The 22,864-nt window shown below is 42.6% G+C and overlaps 1 protein-coding gene across 1 annotated transcript in view; it reads left to right on the top strand.

Moving 5' to 3' along the window:
* Positions 1-22,864, top strand: part of ADARB2 (adenosine deaminase RNA specific B2 (inactive)) — a 414,939-nt gene that overhangs the window by 363,543 nt on the left and 28,532 nt on the right. The window contains exon 7 of the mRNA XM_024203992.2: positions 20,788-20,956. Coding sequence (XP_024059760.2) covers positions 20,788-20,956 — 169 coding nt within the window. The remainder of the gene's footprint in view (positions 1-20,787; positions 20,957-22,864) is intronic.

Genomic DNA, 22,864 nt, shown 5'->3' with positions numbered 1-22,864 from the left:
TTATCATTTAGATCCCTCTGTTTTTTTACTAAAGAAATAGCCTCTTTTATCCAGTAATGACAAGAAAACCAAGATGAATTTTGTTTCTTTCTTATACAACAAAGAGCTAACACAAGCCCTCAAACACCAGTGATTATTCTCTAAAGATGTATTAATGTTTAAAAACAGTGTCTCGCCATGCGCTTTATGGTTTGAGTAGGAATATGATAAGCCTTTATCAATATGTGGAGTGCGTGAAATCCATTCCTCAAATCTCCTAAAAATTTCCTGCATTATCCACCGTGACTTCCACAGCACCCTCAAATCCCCTTCTTATGTGCCTTGTTATGGTAAGAGAAAAGATAAGTTCGCATGTACTCAACCATATTCTTAAAATGGATGGCACTGGGTAACAATTAAAGACAGATGTAAAAGTTTGACACTGGGGCTATGTCTATACTACCACTTATGTCTGCAAAACTCATGTCGCTCAGGGGTGTGAATAGTCCATCCCCTGCTCAACATAAGTTACACCAGCATAACTGGTAACTACCGCCGCCCATTGGAGGTGGATTAATTATGTCAACGGGACAGCTCTCTCCCATCGGCATAAGCTCTCTAGTGTAGACATAGCTCAGGTGTTTGTAACTAATGGCTGTAATGCAGGCTGTAGCTGAAGGAGGAAAGATCAAGCGAATCCCTCTTGAGCATGACTGAAATGAGACAATGAGTGATCAGAGCAGAAGAGAGTAAATCTGTAGAATGGCATCAGTATTTTTCCTAGATCAGGGTTGAGTTGGTCTGATTGTTGATGTATCTTCTACCAAGAAGGGACAATCACTTACTTGTAATTCTGAAGATATAACTCCATCAGGATTCTGACTCCTGATTCCTTAGCATGAGACCAGCAGAACTCTCTCAGCTCTTACAGAACTTTGATCCTTTGAGGGCAGCAGTGGTAGGATAAAGTGCAGACCATTCTCCCCTCAGCCACCATGTTCCACCGCCTGCCATTTGTGTTAATACTGGCTCCCAGACATTCCTGTCAGTTCTGGAGGTGAAGCTCCCAAATGATAAACCAGTTTAATCATGGCCAAAAAATGGGCCTCAACAAAAATAAGATACAAGGTGTAAATGCTGATTCACTGTACATAAAGATAAACCCCAAAGTCTGAGGGTGAATGATAATCCTGTCAGGATAATATCTTCAGAGAAGCAGTTAATTTAGTCACCAGTTACAGATAAAGTAAGTAACTTTCCTTTCCCTCAAGATACCCACAATCTGCCAGGATTGACACTTGAGGAGAGTAAGCAGCTCTGGAGAGAACAAATGAAAAGGCAGGTAAAGCTGCTATAAGCAGCAACACCAAGGGCTATAGAAAAAGAGGCTAGGAGGGTAATAAAAGTTTAACCTATCTGTCACGGTGCCTGGTATGTGGCTCACAACTGAGGGGCCAATCTCTGGTCAGACTGTCAGAAAACAGGGCAGACACCCAAACTGGTGGTATATTCTATAATTAGATTTCACCAAGCCAGTAACAAATGTGCGCCGCTGGAATACTGTCTCACCATGGAGCCACAAAGCAGTCCCCTTAGGCACTACAGATGATTTACCACTAAGACAAGCTGGACTTAATGATGAAAGGTTATTAACAACAATATTCATCACACATTAGGTTCTTCCAGCCCCAAAGGGCCAATCATGTACTCCAGGTTAAGGTGTACTTCAGCTCTCAACAAAGACAACGCTGACAGCCAATTTCTTTAGTAAATTAAAGATTTATTAGGTAAGAAAAGGAAATGAGAGTCATTGAGAGATTCAAGCAGATAAAATACATTACAGGTGAATTAGAGTTTGTAGTCCAAATGATGCAGAGATGTAATGTCTGCTAGTTTTCCATAAGTTCCTCGGGGTTTCCCAAAATGGCTTTTGGGGACCTCTGTCTTGCATCTGGAACCCCCCTGTCAGCGTTCAGATGGGTCAGAGATATGGAATCGCTCCCAGTGTGCCTTTTTATAGCTGAAAACAGTTTAGCAAGCGTTTTCATCACCACCTGGGCCTTGCTTTGTTGACTAAAAGTAGACAAAGTCTATGGATCTTCCACTGTTCTTCATATAATGACCCATGCTTAGAAATCAACAACCTTCTCATACAAAGTTTTAAGGCTTCAGTTCCGGTCGATGGGCCATTTAGAGATAATGTAAGCATAATGTGATAGCCAGGAACAATTCTTCATTAGATTTTACACATCAAGTAACTTCACATCTAAACATGTAAATACAGGCCTTTTGACCTAATGTTAATTAAGCAGAGTTGTATAAAAGTAATTACAGAGTTACAGGACATGAAAAAGGATATAGCAACAACAGGTTAATTGAGTTACACTAATATACGTTCAACAGGATGTAGGTAGATGAAGACAAATACAATTAACATCTATTCTAACAAGTGAAGTGCCTAGATATACAATAGGACATTTTAACATTCCTTTGAAGTTCACCCACCAGTGAAGTGGTACACTTAACACTTCTCTGAAATCTTGACCTGAGCTAGCCAGCTGCCAGCACCACACTACATTTAAATAAAGGACTGGGGTGATCCGGGTATTTAAAGACCAGTCATACTTCAGGGCCAGATAAATTTGCTGAAACAATTTTAAAAATATTATAAAAATCTGTTATGAAAAACATGTTTTAATAGGAACAAACCAGCATGTCTTCTGTCAAGAAAAATCTTGGTGTGTACACAAAATGGTGATCAATAGCCTAATCCAAAGCCAATGGTAGTCAAAGGAGAGATGACCATTGACTTCAGTGTGTGTGGCGGGGCGGGTGGGGACTGCCCCCAAAGGAGAATTAGTTGACTTAATTTATTTGGACTTTCCAAAAGCCTTTGACACAGTCCATCACCAGATATTACTTCTGATCAGATTACTACATGACTACTTAGTAATGAAGAATTGTCATGAATTAGAAATTGGTTAAAAGAGAAAACAAAGCATAAGTAGTCAATTTTCAACATGACAAATGGTTAGCAGCAGTTGGTGCCCTTAGGTTCCATATTGGAACTGGTGTTGTTTACAATATTTGTCAGTGATCCAAAAAAGAGGAGTGTCTATTTTTGTGTCTGTCAGTGACATAATTTGCAAGTGACACAAAATTATTTAGGTTAGTCAGGACTAGAGAAGACTGGGAGGGACTCCAGAAAGCCCCAACAAAGTTGATGGCACATGAAATTCAGTGTTGACTAATTAATGATAACCACCCAGGAAAAGTCCTGGATAGCATTGTGGACCATTCAATGAAATCCAAATGCTGCACAACATACGTATGCTACACATCCCCATGGTGGACTCAAAATTTGCAATAGGAAAGGTTTTGACATTGTGAAAAGCCAGTGGGGCAATCTGACGGTAGCTGACCAGGTATACTGTCTAGCTAAGTACCCAAACACAAACAGTTTGAAACAAGTACTTCATACTTTGGATACCAGGCTCCAACCTTCATATCACTCAGCTATAAAGAAGAGACAACTAGGTCTATAGGGAAAACTGACCCAATACAGATAGGCACAAAGCATCTCTCTGTCAAAAGGACACATATGGGTTGATAGAAAGCAGTGCAGTGCAGCTTGCAGTAGCTAAAACATCCCATATAATGTACCCTTGCCGTGTGATTGTAAAGTTGCTTATTTATGTAACCTATTTATATGGCCCTTGATTATCATTGTACCAGAGTGCCTCACTGCCTTTAATGTGTTTATCTCGTGACACCCCTGTGAGGTAGGTGGCCCCACTGACTGTTTGGCAGGCTTCCTGCTTCTGATGTACTTAAAAAAAATTGCTGTTGGTTTTTGAATCTTTGGCTAGTTGCTTTTCAATTCTTTTTTGGTCTGCCTAATGATACTTTTACGCCTGGCTTGCCAGAGTTTATGCTCCTTTCTATTGTCCTCAGTAGGATTTAACTTTCAATTTTTTAAAGGATGCCTTTTTGCCTCTAATTGCTTCTTTTACTTTGTTGTTAAGCCACGGTGGCACTTTTTTGGTTCTCTTACTATGTTTTTATTATTATTATTATTTGGGGGTATACATTTAATTTGAGCCTCTGTTGTGGTGGTTTTTAAAAGTTGCATGCAGGCACTTCACTTTTGTGACTGTACCTTTTAATTTCTATTCAACTAGCTTCCTCTTTGGGCCTACAAGAGCAGGCATTTGAACGTAGGTCTCCAAATCCTATGCTTGTGCCCTAACCAGTGGGCAATCTTTCCAACCTCCTCCAACTACTTTTTCACACACTCTCATGTTGACCCTTCTACATACACAGAGGACCTTGTGACCACCTCTCCTTTTCCAGTGCCCCCTCTCACTTTGTTTTAGTTGTGCCTATTGTACAGACAGCTGCTATCATCCCTGGACCTAGTGACTGGGCTTAGGGGCAGTATCCCAGCACTATCAGAGTTGGTAAGACAACTCCCACCTGTTCATGCTCTCTGTATGTGTGTATATATATCTCCTCGATATATGTTTCACTCAATATGCATCCGAAGAAGTGGGTTGTAGCCCACGAAAGCTTATGCTCTAATAAATTTGTTAGTCTCTAAGGTGCCACAAGTACTCCTGTTCTTTATACTCCACTGGTTTATACAGAATACAGTGCATACATTACATCTTTCACCACCTGGGAAACTATAGAATAATCAGGTCATTGATGTGTCTTGCAGCTTCTTTGATTTGTTAATTGTTTTCATGAGCCTCCTTTGAAGTAAAAGGAATCACTCAAAAAAAACCCTGAGTCAGTGAATCTTAACTTCCCAAACTCTCTCCCTCTGGCAAGTTTTTGCCTCACCGGCCATCTTTCTTCCAAAGTGTGCACTCTCTCTCTCCAGGGATTGACACAGATAGATAGAATCTGCCCGAGGGCTGCCTCCACTCTCCTCCCCTGGGCTGCTTTGCTATCTCTTGCTAACATGCCTTGTGCCATTGACTCCTTGATAGCCCAGCTCGTGTTTTATCCCACACTCCCTTTAGGTCTGAAACACACCATTGCATGTGCTCCATGGGGTCTTCCTCCTGCTTGTCTATTAACCTACAGCTGTGCTGGAACTCTGATGAACACACATTCAATAGAGCTCCCATCTGAACTGGAGCCACATGCAACCATATGAGCTGGGTCATTGAATTTGTGGGTAATTTAGAGGTGTGATGTGAATTGGATTTTTCAATTGGAATGGGGAAGGGGAAGAGAAGAGCACATGGAAAGACACAATCCGCATGGAACCTTGAATGCATGTACTCCACAGATGGAGTTGTGATTTTAACAACTCAAGGCTCCAGCTACTGATCTTTTTACCCCATCTTCAATGAAAATGCAAGCTCCGAGCTCTGTTTCCTCCCGTTGACTGAGCTGTTCTGGAGGAGGCAGCCTGACCAAACCAGCCCTGCTAGAGTTAGTAGAACTAAGCCAAACTTTTCTGGGTTCAGGTTTGGTCACCTGAGGAACAGACATTGCATCACAGTATGATCCTCAGATCAGGACCCCAACCTCAGCACAAAAGCAGCAGAAAAGGGCCAGCCTTACCAGGAGGCCATATAAGCCAATCCATCTTCCAGTGAACTAGACTCAAAAGGCAGTGATCTCCATGGCCCATCACTTCTCCATGTAGATGTTCACCTACTCTCCAGGGAAAAGTTCCCCAAACACCATCTCTTCTAAGCTGACATCAAAATGCAAATATCATCAGCTCACGATGCTACGTGAGCCACAACCTGTGTCCAAATGTTTTGGAGTTTGGCCAGTGTTTTCAGAAAAGGATGAGAAAAATTGTCAGCCTCTCCTCTACTGATCCCAGCTGCCGTTTGAATGGTCTGCTCCGGAATAGGCACCTTTCACATTTGTAGAGCTATTTTCTGCTAGGAAATGTTTATTTCTTGGAGAGGTGAGGAGGAAAAGGTTCCCACTTCAAGACAGAACATCTAAATAGCAGCTCACCTCTCTGATTACTGATTAGGTACTGTTCAGTGGTAAAAAAAACAAAAAGAGGTTCTTTGTGGATTACCCTCAGGGCAATCAATGTATAGGTGGGACACAGTCATTTTAGGTGGGGCACTAGTTAGTCTGAGCTATACACCTGCTCAATAGTGACGGGCACTTCTCACTTCTCCGTGATTTGCTGTGATTGCTGGGCTGTTCAGTTAACTGGTGCTGCTGCTTTGGAGCCCCCCCTCACTTCAAGTGTAGGTAACTTGAGTTAACTCTGCAGTGAAGATGTAGCCAGCGTAGTATTCCCTGTAGTTAGCTCTCCCTATAAATTGTGCCGGTCGTTCTCAGCTGGCAGCGGAAATGACTTTAATTTCTGGCTCAGAACAGCTGACATGGCAGCATTGCAGAGCGTGGCAGCAAGTTAACAGCTCTGTACAGGCCTGCCCTCGGTCCTATCATAGCATAGCAGCTCTGTACACAGCAGAGACTTTTCAGGCAAGTCCCAGTCCTAACAGAATTCTTTGGGCCTACCAGAGGAAAAGTAAGAACCGGGAAGCAATACTGTAAAATACCTGCTGGCTTTATTATTGGCATTATCGTAACCAAGGTAGCTCTGAAAGAGGAAGACTGCTGTCATTGCATGTTGTGAGCTGGCAAAGAGTCATGGGCAGACAGACCTAATGGTCAGAGCCAGAGTCTGCAGGAGCAGGATGGATCTCAGTTGCACAAGGAACTCCCTGTTCCTGTGCTGGGTATATATAGAAGGACCCCCAGCTGTGACAGGGTCCCCCAGGTGCAACTTGGACTGTGGGACCCCTGAGCCCTCCGAACCTACCAACCTGGGTTGCCTCTCACACTGTGATGCTGATGTCAAGCTACAAACCTCTGACAGGCACTGCACTTACACAGACATCCACAGGGAGGGACTCATCCAACTGAGTTATATCAATGATTTCTCAAAAAGAACAGGAGTACTTGTGGCACCTTAGAGACTAACAAATTTATTAGAGCATAAGCTTTCGTGGGCTACAGCCCACTTCTTCGGATGCATAGAATGGAACATATAGTGAGGAGATATATATACACATACAGAGAACATGAAAAGGTGGGAATTGTCCTACCAACTCTAAGAGGCTAATTACTCTGAAACCAATGATTTCTCAATCACCCATGAATCATCAATAGAGAGGCTCCAGCCAGTTTGTCCCAGCGCCCCAGCCTTGCACCCCAGAACTGGACCATCTTGCACTGATCAGAAGCATGGCCAGGGTAAGCTCATTACCTAGTTCACCACTCCGTCAAAAAGGCAGTGGACGGGCAACAACCGTTTTTAACATGAGCTGATATTTCCCAGCACTGTCTTAGGTAAAATATAAAACAGATTTATGAGCTACAGAAAGATAGATTTTAAGTGATTATAAGTGGTAGGCATAAAGGTCAGAGATAGTTACATTAAGAAAATGAAAAGTAAACAGGCATTCTAAATCTTAAACTTGTAGTATAAGCAAGAGTTGAATAAAACAGTATCTCACCCTGACAGGTGGTACAAGCAGGTTATTCAATACACCAGCTGGGACTACCTTCCTGCCTGGGACCATTCTTCCTCAGTTCAAAGTCTTTCCCCAGTTCAGACGTTCTTCCAGGTGTTGAGATGGGGCACAGGCACTAATTCCATGGGTGCTCTGGGGCTGCAGCACCCATGGGGAAAAAATGGTGGGTGCTGAGCACCCACCGGCAGCCCTCCTCTCTCCTCCTCCCCCCAGCGCCTCCCGCCCGTTGCCAGGCCCCACAAATCAATGCCTCCCATCCCTCCCCATGCCTCCCACCCGCTGCAATCAGCTGTTTCATGATGTGCAGGAGGCTGGGAGGGAGGGGGGAGAAGCAAGGTCGGGTGCACTTAGGGGAGGGGGTAGAACTGGGCTGGAAGAGGCAGGGCAGGGGTGGACCAGGGGCAGGAAGAGGCAGGGTGGGCTGGGGCCTTGGGGGAAGGGGTGGAGTGGGGGCGGGGCCTGGGGCAGAGCCAGGGGTCAACCATGCCCCAGCAATTTGGAAAGTCGTCGCCTGTGAGATGGGGTTTGGGGGAGAGGCCAAGCCACTTCCCCTCTTTTATACTTTCTTCCAGCTTGCTGGAAAGATCTTTGCTGTGATGTAGGGATCAGGCAGTTCCTATTGGTCAAGCAGTCTCCATTGCCTACCTGTCTTCTCTAAAGAGTCTCTGGGATAGTGGATTCTTTTCTTGATGGGTGTTGATGAGCCATTAACGCTGTCTGGTTATTGATAGATACTCCTTTGTTGTATCTGAAAGGCTGGTTGTGGGTGTTCCCAACCTCACAACATATTTCAGTAACACATATAGCAATGCCTCATAACTTCACAATGATAGTACATACAATCCAACAGGAAATTAACGTTCAACAGATCAAGACTTTTAAAATGATACCTCACAAGGTATACTTTGTACAGAACATACCATAATCATATCACCATGGTGAATATAGAGGTTCCAGGGTGCGACTTTGAGGTACAGAGTGTCAAACCAGCACTCTGCCAGTCAGGGTCCAGGACTGGTGTCCTCTGTCAGGGTTCAGCTTCTGCCTAGCAACTGTTAGTAGGTCTCTGGGTGACAGGTTAGAGTTTACTTGCCCCTAAGAGTTCTGTGGGACCAGGGTTTAAGACCTGTGGTTCCTGACAAAAGGAGCTAATGGGTATAAAGCATTCAGTATCAGATAGCCAGTTTAGGCAACTGTTATTATTACCTCATCTTTGCTTAGCCCAGTCACTGTAGCTAGTATTTTACTTTTTATTGGCTTGTGACTTTCTTGGCTACTGTTTGGTTTGCGGGTTTTTTGCCAATATTATAAATAATATTGTAAAGTAAGATTTCTTTTAGGAGAGAGAGTGTCTGTGTGTGTATGGAGGAGGATAGGGAAGGTAGGGTATTCTACCAACTATCCTGAGAACTCTGGGTTGCCCCAAACTTTAGTTAAAGACAGTAAACTAGCATTCTGTGGACATGCACAACCATAAAGTGGCTTATGATCATCCACATAACTTAAGTCGACTTAAGTCTGTAGTGTAGACATGGCCTAGGATTTGGCCAGAGCCTTGAAAAGCTTTCATGTAAAGCAAAATCTATTTGTCTGGGTCCAGGCAAATGGATTTCCACAGCTATAATCAGATCCTAATTTTAATGGAATGCTTGAATCACCAAGGGGAATTGCACTGTATTTATTGATTCTGTTTTGTTTCTAGGTATTGCTGGTTTGTAAAACATTACATTCAGAAGCAATGTTCAGATGCACTATAATGGCTACATTAATCAGAAAAAGGCCACGGCTGAGGAGTCTGCAGAATAGTGGGAGGAATTTTCACACAGACAAGCTATTTGTCCAAGTATTTGGCTGGCCCTGAAACAGTTATTTGTGAACTCATCTGGGGCTTCCTGCAGAGTGGATCAACAATATGCAAAACAGCTCATGACAAAGAATGCTCAGTCCCATCCCCTCAGGACTTGGGAATACTACTAGAGTCACAAAAGTGGAATGCAGGCCCTTTGCTAGATCCACAAAGGGATTTAAGTGCTTATCTCACCCCATGCATTGTGTAGGGAGCCTGGGAGCCTAACACAGGGGTGTGGATTCCACTAGGCAGCAGGGAGCCTAAACATTAGTTGTTGCAATGCTGAGTTGAAGTCCCCTTTGTGGAGCTAGCTCCTCATGGGCAAAAGGTCCCTTGACAAACATTATTCTTTTTGCTTTGATTCTAATGCATCTAGTCTGCACCCTGGCATCGGGGTGTCTGCTACTGTCCAATCCAGGACATCCTGAACTGAAAAATCCCTTTCTGTTTCAATCTTTAAAAAAATATATATGGGGGTTAGTTTCTTCTTTCAGGATTTGCCAGTCATTTGCCACAGTGAATAAGCAGTAAGAGGGTTGTTGTCAATCATCCAGGACAACGCATTTCGTCCAGTTTAGAAAGACATTTCTAGCACACTGGTTAAAACCCAGTGTAGTCTTAATGATGTGATCACACAAATAGCCACATTCCATAGATGAAAAAAGGAAGTCCTAGGCCTGAGTCGGTGGCAGTCACAATGGGAGTCGCAGCTAAAGCTCAGCAGCTGAGGCCAGATGCAGATTGGTGCCTGGTGGGATTTTCAAAAGTGCCTAGGCGCACCTAAGGGAGACCTAAGTCCTATAAAAAAAAAGACAGACCTGATCTAACTGTTAATGCTTTCGAGTGGGAGTAAGAAACTGATGGGGTCTAACCCCAGTTCTGATACTGACTCCCTCTGTAGTCTTGAGCAAATCACTTAGGCTCTGGTTACCTCAGTTTCCACATCTGTAAAATGGTGATGAAAGTTACCTACCTCACAGATCAATAAAAAAGGGAAGAAGGAGGATCCGGGGAACTACAGGCCAGTCAGCCTCACCTCAGTCCCTGGAAAAATCATGGAGCAGGTCCTCAAGGAATCAATTCTGAAGCACTTAGAGGAGAGGAAAGTGATCAGGAACAGTCAGCATGGATTCACCAAGGGCAAGTCATGCCTGACTAACCTAATTGTCTTCTTGGCGAGATAACTGGCTCTGTGGATGAGGGGAAAGCAGTCGACGTGTCATTCCTTGACTTTAGCAAAGCTTTTGATACGGTCTCCCACAGTATTCTTGCCAGCAAGTTAAAGAAATATGGGCTGGATGAATGGACTATAAGGTGGATAGAAAGCTGGCTAAATCATCGGGCTCAACGGGTAGTGATCAATGGCTTCATGTCTAGTTGGCAGCCCGTATCAAGCGGAGTGCCCCAAGGGTCAGTCCTGGGGCCAGTTTTGTTCAATATCTTCATTAATGATCTGGAGGATGGCCTGGACTGCACCCTCAGCAAGTTTGCAGATGACACTAAACTGGGAGGAGTGGTAGATACGCTGGAGGGTAGGGATAGGATACAGAGGGACGTAGGCAAATTAGAGGATTGGGCCAAAAGAAATCTGATGAGGTTAACAAGGACAAGTGCAGAGTCCTGCACTTAGGACGGAAGAATTCCATGCACTGCTACAGACTAGGGACCGAATGGCTAGGCAGCAATTCTGCAGAAAAGGACCTAGGGGTTACAGTGGACGAGAAGCTGGTTATGAATCAACAGTGTGCCCTTGTTGCCAAGAAAGCTAATGGCATTCTGGGCTGTATAATTAAGGGCATTGCCAGCAGATCGAGGGACGTGATCATTCCCCTCTATTCGACATTGGTGAGGCCTCATCTGGAGTACTGTGTCCAGTTTTGGGCCCCACACTACAAGAAGGATGTGGAAAAATTGGAAAGAGTCCAGCGGAGGGCAACAAAAATGATTAGGAGGCTGGAGCACATGACTTATGAGGAGAGGCTGAGGGAACTGGGATTGTTTAGTCCGCAGAAGAGAAGAATGAGGGGGGATTTGATAGCTGCTTTCAACTAACTGAAAGGGGGTTCCAAAGAGGATGGATCTAGACTGTTCTCAGTGGTACCAGATGACAGAACAAGGAGTAACAGAGGGTCCTGTGGCACCTTTGAGACTAACAGATGTATTGGGAGCATAAGCTTTCGTGGGTAAGAACCTCACTTCGAATACATCTGTTAGTCTCAAAGGTGCCACAGGACCCTCTGTTGCTTTTTACAGATTCAGACTAACACGGCTACCCCTCTGATACAGAACAAGGAATAATGGTCTCAAGTTGCAGTGGGGGAGGTTTAGGTTGGATATTAGGAAAAACTTTTTCACTAGGAGGGCGGTGAAGCACTGGAATGGGTTACCTAGGGAGGAGGTGGAATCTCCTTCCTTAGAGGTTCTTAAGGTCAGGCTTGACAAAGTCCTGGCTGGGCTGATTTAGTTGGGGATTGGTCCTGCTTTGAGCAGGGGGTTGGACTAGGTGACCTCCTGAGGTCCCTTCCAACCCTGATATTCTATGATTCTATTATTAATGCTTACAATAGAACTTTGAAGATGAAAAACACTAAAGCTATGTATTATTATTAATAATAATAATAATTAATAGATTTTAAGGCCAAAGGGGACCATTGTGATGAGCTAGTCTGATCTTCAGCATAACACAGAACTTCACTCCTAGAGGCCATAGAACTTCACCCAGTGATTCCTTCATTGAGCCCCATAACGTATAGTTTAACTGGAACATCTTATGGGAGAAAGCCTTGGCCATGAAACCTGTAGACTCCAGGAATGCCACGTCACATAAGACTAGAGTTGGTTGTAAAACAGGAAAATTATTTTGTGAAAAAAATTCATTTTCTGTTTCTCATGAAATTTTGCAGAATATTTTTATTAATATGTTTACCAAACTTGCTATAGAAAGCTTTCAGTTATTGAAAAAATCATGTTTTCTTGGTTAAAAACTCGGGTTTTGGTAAATGAAAAATGTCTCTCATGATTTTAGTAAAAATATTGATGAAAAATAGTGTGGAAATTTTCACAAAAAAATTCCATAATGTTGACAGTTTTACCAGTAAAGTTTCATTTGTTTATAAAAAGGTGTGTCTTAGATGGAAAAAACTTTTAGACAGCATCCTGATCCTGTGGTACTGGGATTAGGAGTCTAGTGGGCCTCTAGCTCCTGTTGACTTTTGCCTTGTTGGCATCACAAAATCCCCCCATTCTGGATGTGCTCCGCCTATGCCAAAGCTGTAAAAGGATTAGTTGATCTTCGGTGGCGACCATCTAATGTGTCTTTGTGACTAGCAACTAATCTCACAAAGAGTTCGCTCCTCTGAGGCACAAATCCTAAATGGCAGCTAGAATTTTGATGGGTCTCCACACTTTGCCCCACGGGGGCTGCTGCGCTTTCAAAGCGATGGTGCGGCACATCTAATTTTAGATGAGAAGAGCAATTAGTAATTAAAAATAATAATCTTGAAGCATTCAAGTTGCACTCTCCTTGATTGGTATCTCCAAGCCACATACACGGAATCTTAATTCCTCTGACAAATCTTGCGATTTCTTCTTAGATGTGCTAATACAATTCTCATCCAGAGTCGGGCTGGGTTCTCAGCACGGAAAATAATAATTGTAGGTGAGACGAACCTACCCTGACCACAATAATTTTCATTCCTCTGAGCCCTCAGAAATAATTTACAAGCACAATAGCCAACTGTTTGTGGCTTTGATGGCAATAATTTGTTTTAAGGGATCATTAAGTAGTAGCATGTATTTACCAGCTAAGAGGCACCTGAGGGAGAGTATGTGACATGACACACATTTCTTAGGATAGATATTTCCCACTATATTACGTTTGGTCTCATAAGGATAAAGCCCCACGTGAGACAGCAGCTTGTTTAGAAGTTGTTCCAAAGACACAAAAGGCCCCAATAGTTAGTATAAAGTGCTCTGTCTTTAGCAGTTAGCGTCACTGTAACATAACTCCAGCTAGGATGAGCATTTCACACACGTTTCTATGCTTTTACTAATGTAAGGAAGAGAAAAGACATTGGAACAAAACTGAGGTCCCACCCTTCTAATAGTTATGTGTGAAGGCATTGTTTGATGTAACTAAATTAAGACCTTTCAACAGACCACAGTCCCTGGTAATACTTTCCCATTCCTGGCTATTAGTCCTAAACATCTCTTACAGACCATACATGTCAAGATAAGACAAAAACCACAGTTCAGTAGCAACCCATTTAAAACAGATGAGGAGAAATAACGCAGCAGTTTCCTTTTCTAAACTTTTGGATGTTTGTTCATGCTGATCCTCTCCCATGAACCTTTCCCATCACTGTTTTTCTATATATGTGGTAGATTGAATGCCATTTGTCCAGGATTCAAAGATAAGCAAACTCCCAGGAACTTCAATGGAACCAGGATTTCACACCTGAAACCAGGAGCAGTGGAAACTCCCTAAAAGTGGGGGGCCACCGGTGCCCAAACTGTGGCCCTGCTCCCCATGCCTTGCCACCCTGAGGTCCCCCCTTACCTCCCACCCCTGCACCACCTCTTCCCCTGAGGCCCTGCTCCTACCACCTCTCCCCCCACCCCCAAGACCCTCACTGCTTGTTCCTCTCTGCCCCCTCCTCACTGTCGCTCACCCTTACAGTGATGGGGCCATGGCCCCCGCTTCCCCCCTTGTTCCAATGCCCCTGCCTGAAACTACTGATAGATTAGAGATTATGGATCAAGTAGAAGAATTCAAGAATGCTCTCTTTAAAATTAGTGCAGAGCGAGAGAAAGATAAAATATCTCAGGTAACAGCCTGAATAAAGTCAAGGGATGCCTAATTATCATCCAAAAACAGGATTTCAGCCAAGAAAGACAGAGAGGTGGGAAGAGGGTAAAGGGTTTTATCTTTAGCTTATCAAGTCATGGGCCTCTTTTTCCTAGTAAATATTGGACTGATTTTGGGGATGATCCCCAAGAATCTCCATGAGCTGTAATAACGTTGTGATAAAGCTCTCGGCCTACATTTCAGACGTGACTAATGATATTGGGTGCCACAATTCCTGGGTGCCCAACTTGAGACATCAGAAAGGGGCCTGATTTTCAGAAAATGCTGAGCACCTACCATCTGCAAATCAGGGTCCTTAATATTCTCTCAAGTGGGCAGCCAAAAATTGGGACACCGAAAATCACTCTTTGGTTTTGAAACTGTAGGCCTTTTTCCTCCTTATGTGCCTGTCTCTAAAGCAAGGCATGACCAAGAACATTGACCATGTCTGACATTCTAGCCAATGAAGAGCCAGAGGTATTCATCCATAGCAATCAGTATGTGTTATGACCCCCACCCCAACCCCAATACAAGTGCACAGAATACTATTGTACATGTATATAATAATACCTATATTCAGCATTATCTTTAACCTGAAGAGCTCAAAGTATTTTCAAACATGAATTAGTGTTAATTAGAGATGACATTACTACCATACACGAAAAGTCATATTCTGCCATCCTTACATTGAAATCCTGAGCTCTAGTTGCATAGAAAAGTGCTACCCAAAATGAGAAGGGGTGGCAGAACTTGTATGCATTTCTAATTACTATTGAACTACGAAGTCGTTCGTATGCTAGTACTCCTTTTTCCATCTCTTTGTTCCTAACAGCCTTTATGAAGCTTTATAAACCATATTGATGAATTGAGAGTCCAGCCTCCAAAAATGCAAGATAGGCTTTTTCCCCCACCCTTCTGGAGGAAAGAACAGCCTCCACTGAAGCGCGGAAATAGAAAATGAACCTCGGAGGCAGCCACATGTGAATTTCAGACAGAGCCTTACTTGTGTGATTCTGTTTAATCACCATCCATTTCCTTTGTACACTTCAGCTATACATAAACATGGATTTTTTGTTTTGTATACAACTCATTTTTTCACATGCCCCTGGAAAACAGCACCAGAGCAAGGAGTGCACACCAAATCAAATGGATGTTAGGGCACTATTTTAAATGTGCGTTGTCTGTGTAAATTTATAAGACTGTAAGTAATACTCCAGCACCTTTTTATTTCCAAAATTCTCAGGGGCTGTTTTTTATGTCTAATTTTACGTCTAGCATACCTTATAAATCCACTCCAAATTATTTTAAAATTTGTACTCTTTAATTCTGGTTTGAATTGACATTTTGTTCTGGTTGAAGTGACATCCTCAGCTTCTTTCTCCCTCTGCAATTAGTTGAGATTAACCCATTGGAAAACCAGCATGGCAAAGCTCAGAAATGTTCAGAGTCACTGATGCTTTGATCACACTGAACAGGAGAGCAGCAGTAGACTGTAGTTTGTAACTTCAAGGTACATAAATAAATATATCTCTGAGATATTTTTATGTGATCTGTGGCAAAGAGTGTTCCAGCAAGTGGCATCACATTAATGTCTAGCAAGCGGTGTGCACTCCAAAATCAGTCCCAAACTTTAATGTAAAATAAAGGGATTCTTTGTTCAATATTTATATTTGCATACATTGCTTAATGACATGGTAAGAACTAAAAATGGGCTCATGTTCCAAAGATCAGATCTGTATCCAACCTTTAACAAAGATCAGGGTGTGGCTTTTAATAAAACATTGTTTTCTTAATACATGTTAAAGAGCAGCATATTGGAACATGTGTTTGTTTATTCTGGTGAGGCAAACATCTTGGGACATGCAGCAGTGCACAAGGGTTTAGTCACACAGCAGCCACTGAATTTAATAGCCGTTGAGCAGCTAAAATCCCTTATCAATTCTTTGGAAATGTATCCCAGGGTGAGTGTGCACAGGCCATGGCTGCATGAATCCTATCAGCTAATTCTGTCTGCTCTCCCTCTCCCTAGGTAGAATTTGTATAAGAAAGTAACAAAGTTTGAAGATTGGGCCAGGCCATGTAAGCATTTGAAGGGTGAGATGTTTTGTGTGATCTCTTACATTTACTAAACTATGGAGATCTGTGAAAATCTGTTGCTAAATTACTGGTACTTCCAATCCAGGACAGAAATACCATAAAAACAGCCATTCTCATAGTATTTTGGCCCTTCCAGCTCCAGTCCTGAAGAGAACTAGAAGGGACAAGTGTGCACAAACATCAAGTTTAATGGGGAAAAAAAACATTTTCCAAATGTTTTGGAACCCACAGAAGCGTTGGTTTTTATTTCAATTTTTAAAAATGACCAGCAGTTATTGGAGGGGCTGGTTCTTATTTTCCCTGAACTGGATCGCTCCTCTTTAATTATCTCTGTCAGCTCGTTCTACGGTGCTTTGCCCTTACTAGGTAACATTTACTTAGTGTAATCAAAATTATGTAAATGAGGGGATATTCCCCTTGTCATGCAGGCACTAAAATCTTCAGACAGCTGCATCCCGCCCCCCTCAATCCACCCTTGCAAACCTTGCAGGCTTTGACATACAAGAGTGAGTAAAAAGGGGATAGCAATTTGGTGGCTGTTTTCAACTGCTTGACTATCAGAGTGAGAAAGGAGAACTATGGCTGCAAGGGAGAGAGGCTGTGGTGTGGGAATTGGTGAGGGTAAGAGGATCCGGAGCACAGTGGGGATGATGGGGAGGGAAAGGCTGGGAAGAAAGAGAACACTTCTGAAAGGAGGAGAGAACCAGTAAACAGGGAACCTATATGCAGGAGTCAATATAGATTTTTATATGAATAGACCATGCCAGACACAACTCTACTCTTCTTGCTGTTCTGGGTGTGCAGTCCCCCATATAGTGTTGTGTCTAAATTCTCTGTGATCATTTGGTCCTATTTCTGGTTGTGTTTGCTGTGGAGCAATGGTGCTGATTGTTTGTCCTGCCTGGCCCAAATCCCATCGTATACGCCCCATGATCCAGTTGTTTAATGACAAAAATGCTAATGCTCACCCTTTTGGGGGGCGGGGTGAGAAAAGACAGTTCACTCACCGTCTCAAGAGACATGTGGACTGGTTCTCAGACCACTCTCCCTATAACGGGAACACCCACTGGGCCCTATTGGAGGAGGAAACTTGAACAAAGAGAAGTGGTGGGATCAGAAGATGGGGCGGTGAATATTTGTGAGGTGCTCAGTTAGTGCTGTGATGAGCACCATAGACACAAATCATAAAAAAATCCACAACTGCATCCCACGACACTAAAGACAAAATGTTAGCTTTTTGGTGGGGAGGAGGGAAGAAATCATGCTGCTACTGGCTATTCCCAGACATGGTTGTGGAAATAACAGAGACAGACCCTTAAAGAGCTGGGATGTATCAGAGCCTGTTCTTGAATTAACAACAATATTTTTAAAACACAAGAAAATGAAGAGCGAATGATCACAGGAGGATCGGCCGATGTAGCTGCTGGCAGGTCACAGCTGACATTGCTGTTCTACATGTGTTTGCTGCATTTGCTAATCCCAGTGTTCTGAAGCAATTTATTTTTCCATTGCTTTTTTGTAAACAATCCATTGGCACCAGCCAAAGTCAATCAATTGCTTCAACTAGCGCTAGCAGCCCAGGGTACACTGTAACAAAGCAAACACATTGAAAAATGACAGGAGGGACCCGAGTGCAGCTAGGGAATGCACACAAAGCCAGCTGTTCTCTGCCAGTGGCATGATCAGCCCAGTGACTTGTCACACCTTGATTTTATTGTGTGTGATGAACAAGGTCCACACAGACCTGAAACCTGCTATATACATGCCTATAACCAGGATAATCTTACTTAGCAAATCCTAACTTTTCCATTGACACCTTACATGACATACTTGGTACAAGATTTGTTGCAATTCTATAACGGTGGTAACATCAATGATATAAATGGTCATATTCAATCTTACAGCATCACACCCCAGTGCAAAACTGATGCAGGAAGGAGTGTCTAGAATGCATCTTAGAAACTTCCCATTCTTGGTCTTGTATTATTACAGCTTTTAACCCAATATTAGAAGTATCAGGGTATAACAGAAATGGTTCATCAAAATCATGTCTGGCTAGGGTGACCAGATAGCAAGTGTGAAAAATCGGGATGGGAGTGGGGGGTAATAGGAGCCCATATAAAAAAAGGCCCCAAATATTGGGACTGTCCCTATAAAATCAGGACATCTGGTCACCCTATGTCTGACTAAAGAGGGTTTCTCTTTGCAAGGTCCATTATGGAAGTAACAATGTTACAGAATCCCTTTACAAACCCACAGTAATATTTGGTTAGATCGTTAGTGGATTGGACATGCTCTTGCAGGAGTTGCAGCGTAATCCCTGCATGTTTCATGTGAACTCGCCAGGAGCTAATGAAAATAGCTAATTTATCCATCTAAACTCTGGCAAATGTTTGGAACCCATTTAACATCAACTCAGTGTAGTTATTAATGATCTTCATAGTGTAGGTATCTTGGCATTTAGCTCTGAAAGCAATGCGGGGCGTGCCTCAGTTTCCCTGTTCATACAGCAAATGAGGTTTGTAATGGCTTTTGTGCTGTGAAAAGTTTTACGTTTGTTTACAGGCGCCAGGTGTGAAATATCAGTCTTCTCAGGCTTTCTAACACAAAGTGTGTTCTCATGTAATACAACAGCATAACCATAAGGGTTTCTAGCACAGAGTGTGTTCTCATGTACCACTCCTAACTTGTTCAAGGGTTTTTCCAAAAGACCATGCACATTGTACATTTTTACAGATCTTGACATTAGCAACACATTTAGCACAAGGTTTCACATCCATTATTAACATCAAATTTATCACAACTGGGCGACAAGGTGCCGTCTAGAGAAGCCTTCTGGAACACAGAAGCAACATGCCAGGAGGAGATAGTGTCTTGTTCCTGTAGCATGAAATCTGCTAAGAGAATAAAAGTGGGACTGCATGAAAATAACAAAGCTGGGAGGGAGTCACCCCATTCCCACAGGAAAACTGTGAGACGGGGTTCTGAGGGGAGTGAGGGGCTCCTCACAAATGTTCCTCAGAATGGACTGACTGAGAGAGGTGGGGAGAGGCTGGGATTCCCCCACCCTCTGCGGAGAAAACATCAGTTCAGTACTCAAGTTCCACAGATCCTCTGACATCTGGGCAGAGGCATGGGACCATGGTTGCAGAGGTATGCGCGCAGAGGCCCTATGCCTGCACACCAGCTTTGGGTCCCCTCTGGCTCCTCCCTCTGACATTTGATGCACCAGGAACCACTCCATCCCTTTGAGGGACGTTCCCAGTGTAAAATAGACAGGATACTGGGCTAGATGGACCTTTGGTCTGACCCAGTACGGCCATTCTTATGTTCTTATGAAATGGGCACCACACAAAAATTAATACAGCCATAAGACGCATGAATATTTGGGCAGATTTACCTCTGGTTGCTGAGGAGATGTTAGTCCACCCCACATCCCCCGCCTCCTGGCCTGCCTCATTTTGTTCCATCTATATACAGAGCCCCCTCTATAGACCCAGGGATGGCCAGAGCAGCACTGTGGAGATGAGCACCATGTGAACCCTCTTTCACACAGGTGGGAATGTTAGATCTACAGGCCAAGGGCCCCTCCATGCATTAAGGTTGATTTCCCTCCTCCCCCACTTAGGGATAAACCAGCCACCTCTGTATGATAATGGTAATTTTGCTAATGAATTTGCATGCATACAGTGCCTTACATCCAAATGGATCCAAAGCGTTTTACAAATTTGACTCTCTTTTGTACAAACTACACACCTACAGGTCTCATTTTGCACATTACTGAAATGCAGCTAGCGCTGGGGTGGAGCATGGCAACTGTTTAACAGAACTTATCAACACCACACAAGAGTGTAGTACACCTCATCCAAGGACGAATCTTAGGCAAACAGAATATAATTACCCAAGTTTTACTTTGTCAAGACACCAGGTTGGAAATTTTTAGGGACCTCAAGCCTGGACTTTAGTTTTACATCTCCTTCCGGGATGTTTCTTCCACTAGCATGGTACCTACCATTATGCTTGGGCATTGCTTCAGAACTGAGTCAGAGAGGAAAAGCATCACCCACACTTGCTCCTCAAAGCACCTGAGTTTTCCCAGCCAAGTATCAAACTGGCCTGACCATGCTTAGCTTACAAGAGCTGAGACTGGCACTGCACAACATACTGGAGGGAATAAGAAATCAGAGTATTGCTTTAAAAGCCTCTGCATTTTTTCGAATACGGTGGTGACTGTGAAAATTATCTCAGTTCATGCTGTGTTAAAACCACAGATTTATGTGAAAAACTGACAGAGCAAACCACTGAAAATATCCATTATGCTGCTCTCATGGGCTGCAACCTTATCCAATTTCCTCTTTGATTTAAAGGACCCCATGTGTGGTTCCATGATGCAAGCTGAGGTGTCACAGGCATTTTTATTCATCTCAGGAGACAATTGTACAAACATTTAATTACTGTTTTTCTATCATCACTTTTTTCTGACCCAGTGAACAGTACCAAGCACATAGTAAGAAAGTACCGGGGGCATCTACGAACGAAGATTGAGTCTGGAGAAGGAACCATCCCTGTCCGATGCCATAATGCAGTTCAAACATGGGACGGTGTGTTGTTGGGAGAGCAGCTAGTCACAATGTCTTGCACTGACAAAATTGCCAGGTAATGTGAGCACCTAATTTATACATTATAAAACGAGTTGCTGTGTGGAAATGAGGTTGATGTCACAGAGGACTGTGACTACTGGTGGGGAATAAATAGCAGGTGCTGATAAACCCTAAGGAAACAATGACCCGCTTTGCATGTAAATGTAAGGCATATAAATAGGGTGGAATGTAAATAGAATGTTTTTTTCCAAATTCTCTGTGGGTCATTAGCTGCTCTTTAAAGTGTGACAAAAATATAAAACATCTCTTGCAGCATTTTCACCAATCAAATTTCTATATGCAAATTAAACAAAATCAACTCTGTGCTTATTGGATGATTTACCTCTGAAGTGGCAAACCAATCATGATTCAGATAAACTTATTTCATTTGCATCCTATTGCATAAAGTGCTGTAAATGATATAAATGAATGTTTATAGTTTCTAAAATGCAATTTCAAAACTCTGATGTCACCACCGTAATATGAAGCCTTCTGATGAAGAAATAATCATGAAATGTGATTTCTTTGTCCAGGTGACTATGATGGGTTTTTTGTTTGTTTGCTAGATATACTCAGTAAATAGAATATATATTTACTAAGGCCCCACTTAACTTGTGATATTGCGGAAATGGTGGATTCCACAATGTTAGGCTTCCGCTGCAGTTTTGACAGGAGCCCCACTGTGCATGGGGCTGACAGTGGGAGCCCCGGGCAGCCAACAGCATAAGCCCTAACTCTCAACGCTGGGTGGTCAACAGCGTAATAATCACAGAAAAGAAATAATGGACTTAATTACTGCAAACAATAATGTCCATTATTACTTTTCTGCAATTTTCCATGGCTTGTCACAACTCAGCTGTAATTTTTTGACAATCATCCCACAATTCAAGTGGGGCCTTATATATACGTATATTAATACAGAAGAGTTGCCATTAAAAAGTCAACGTTTGCCAACAATTATTCCACAGTGGCATGCGAGATACCACAACTATTTCCCATTCTAAGTTTAGGGTACTAACTACTAGCAAATGTTGATTATTTTAAATGACAACCACTCTGTGTGCGTATATATTTAATAGACATACACATTTGTAATTTTATATAATTATATATATATGTATGTACATTTAATATACATATGTATGTTATGTATATTAAATGTACATACATCTCTACTTGTAAAATACATTCCATCGCAGCTATAAGAAAAGTAGATATTATGGGTCAAATTCTCTGCTTCCATTTTATGTATATGACTTCAATGGAGTTACATCAGAAGAGAATTTGGCCATAAATATCAAGGGTCAATGTGAGCACAATGCTAGAAAAATACTACTGCTTAATGCACTTGCCCAAATTCTGCTCTGAGCTTTTCCTATGCAACCCATCTGAAGTCAATAGGGTTGTACAGGCATAATTGAGAACAGAATTTGGCCAAGAATGTGTGTGTTTCATCCAATCATAAAATGGGAGTGCTAACAGAACAAATGACAATGCATCAAAATACTCGCTCTGCAATAGGTAGATTAGTCACAAAATAACTTCTGTTTGCGTGACAGAGAAAAGGCATCCTCTTCTGTAATATTTTCATGTATTCATACAGAGATAATAGAAAACTTAAAACTGAGAGTTTCAGCAGAACTCTCCCTCTGCTTTCAGATACAACTGGGCTTTCTAAATCCAGACTCAGACAGACTACAAAAACTAAACAAGTTAAAGTTTCTGAATTGAAATTTTGCAGTCTCTGTGGTTTTGAAAGTCAATAGACAGTAAATTAAATATCAACTCTGCAAGCAGTATTATATTCGTTATTGATGGGAATGTCAATTTTAATATAGACTCTCGGAAGCTGAGTTTTCTCCAGATACGTGTTCTTTCATCCAGTATTATATCTGCTTAGAGCTTTCACTGAATCCTTGTATAC

Source organism: Terrapene carolina, unplaced genomic scaffold (assembly GCF_002925995.2).
Source record: "Terrapene carolina triunguis isolate 2854851 unplaced genomic scaffold, T_m_triunguis-2.0 Scaffold111, whole genome shotgun sequence".
Taxonomy (NCBI): domain Eukaryota; kingdom Metazoa; phylum Chordata; order Testudines; family Emydidae; genus Terrapene; species Terrapene triunguis.
The sequence above is the reverse complement of the archived record's forward strand: the minus strand, read 5'-3'. Positions and strand labels throughout refer to the sequence as shown.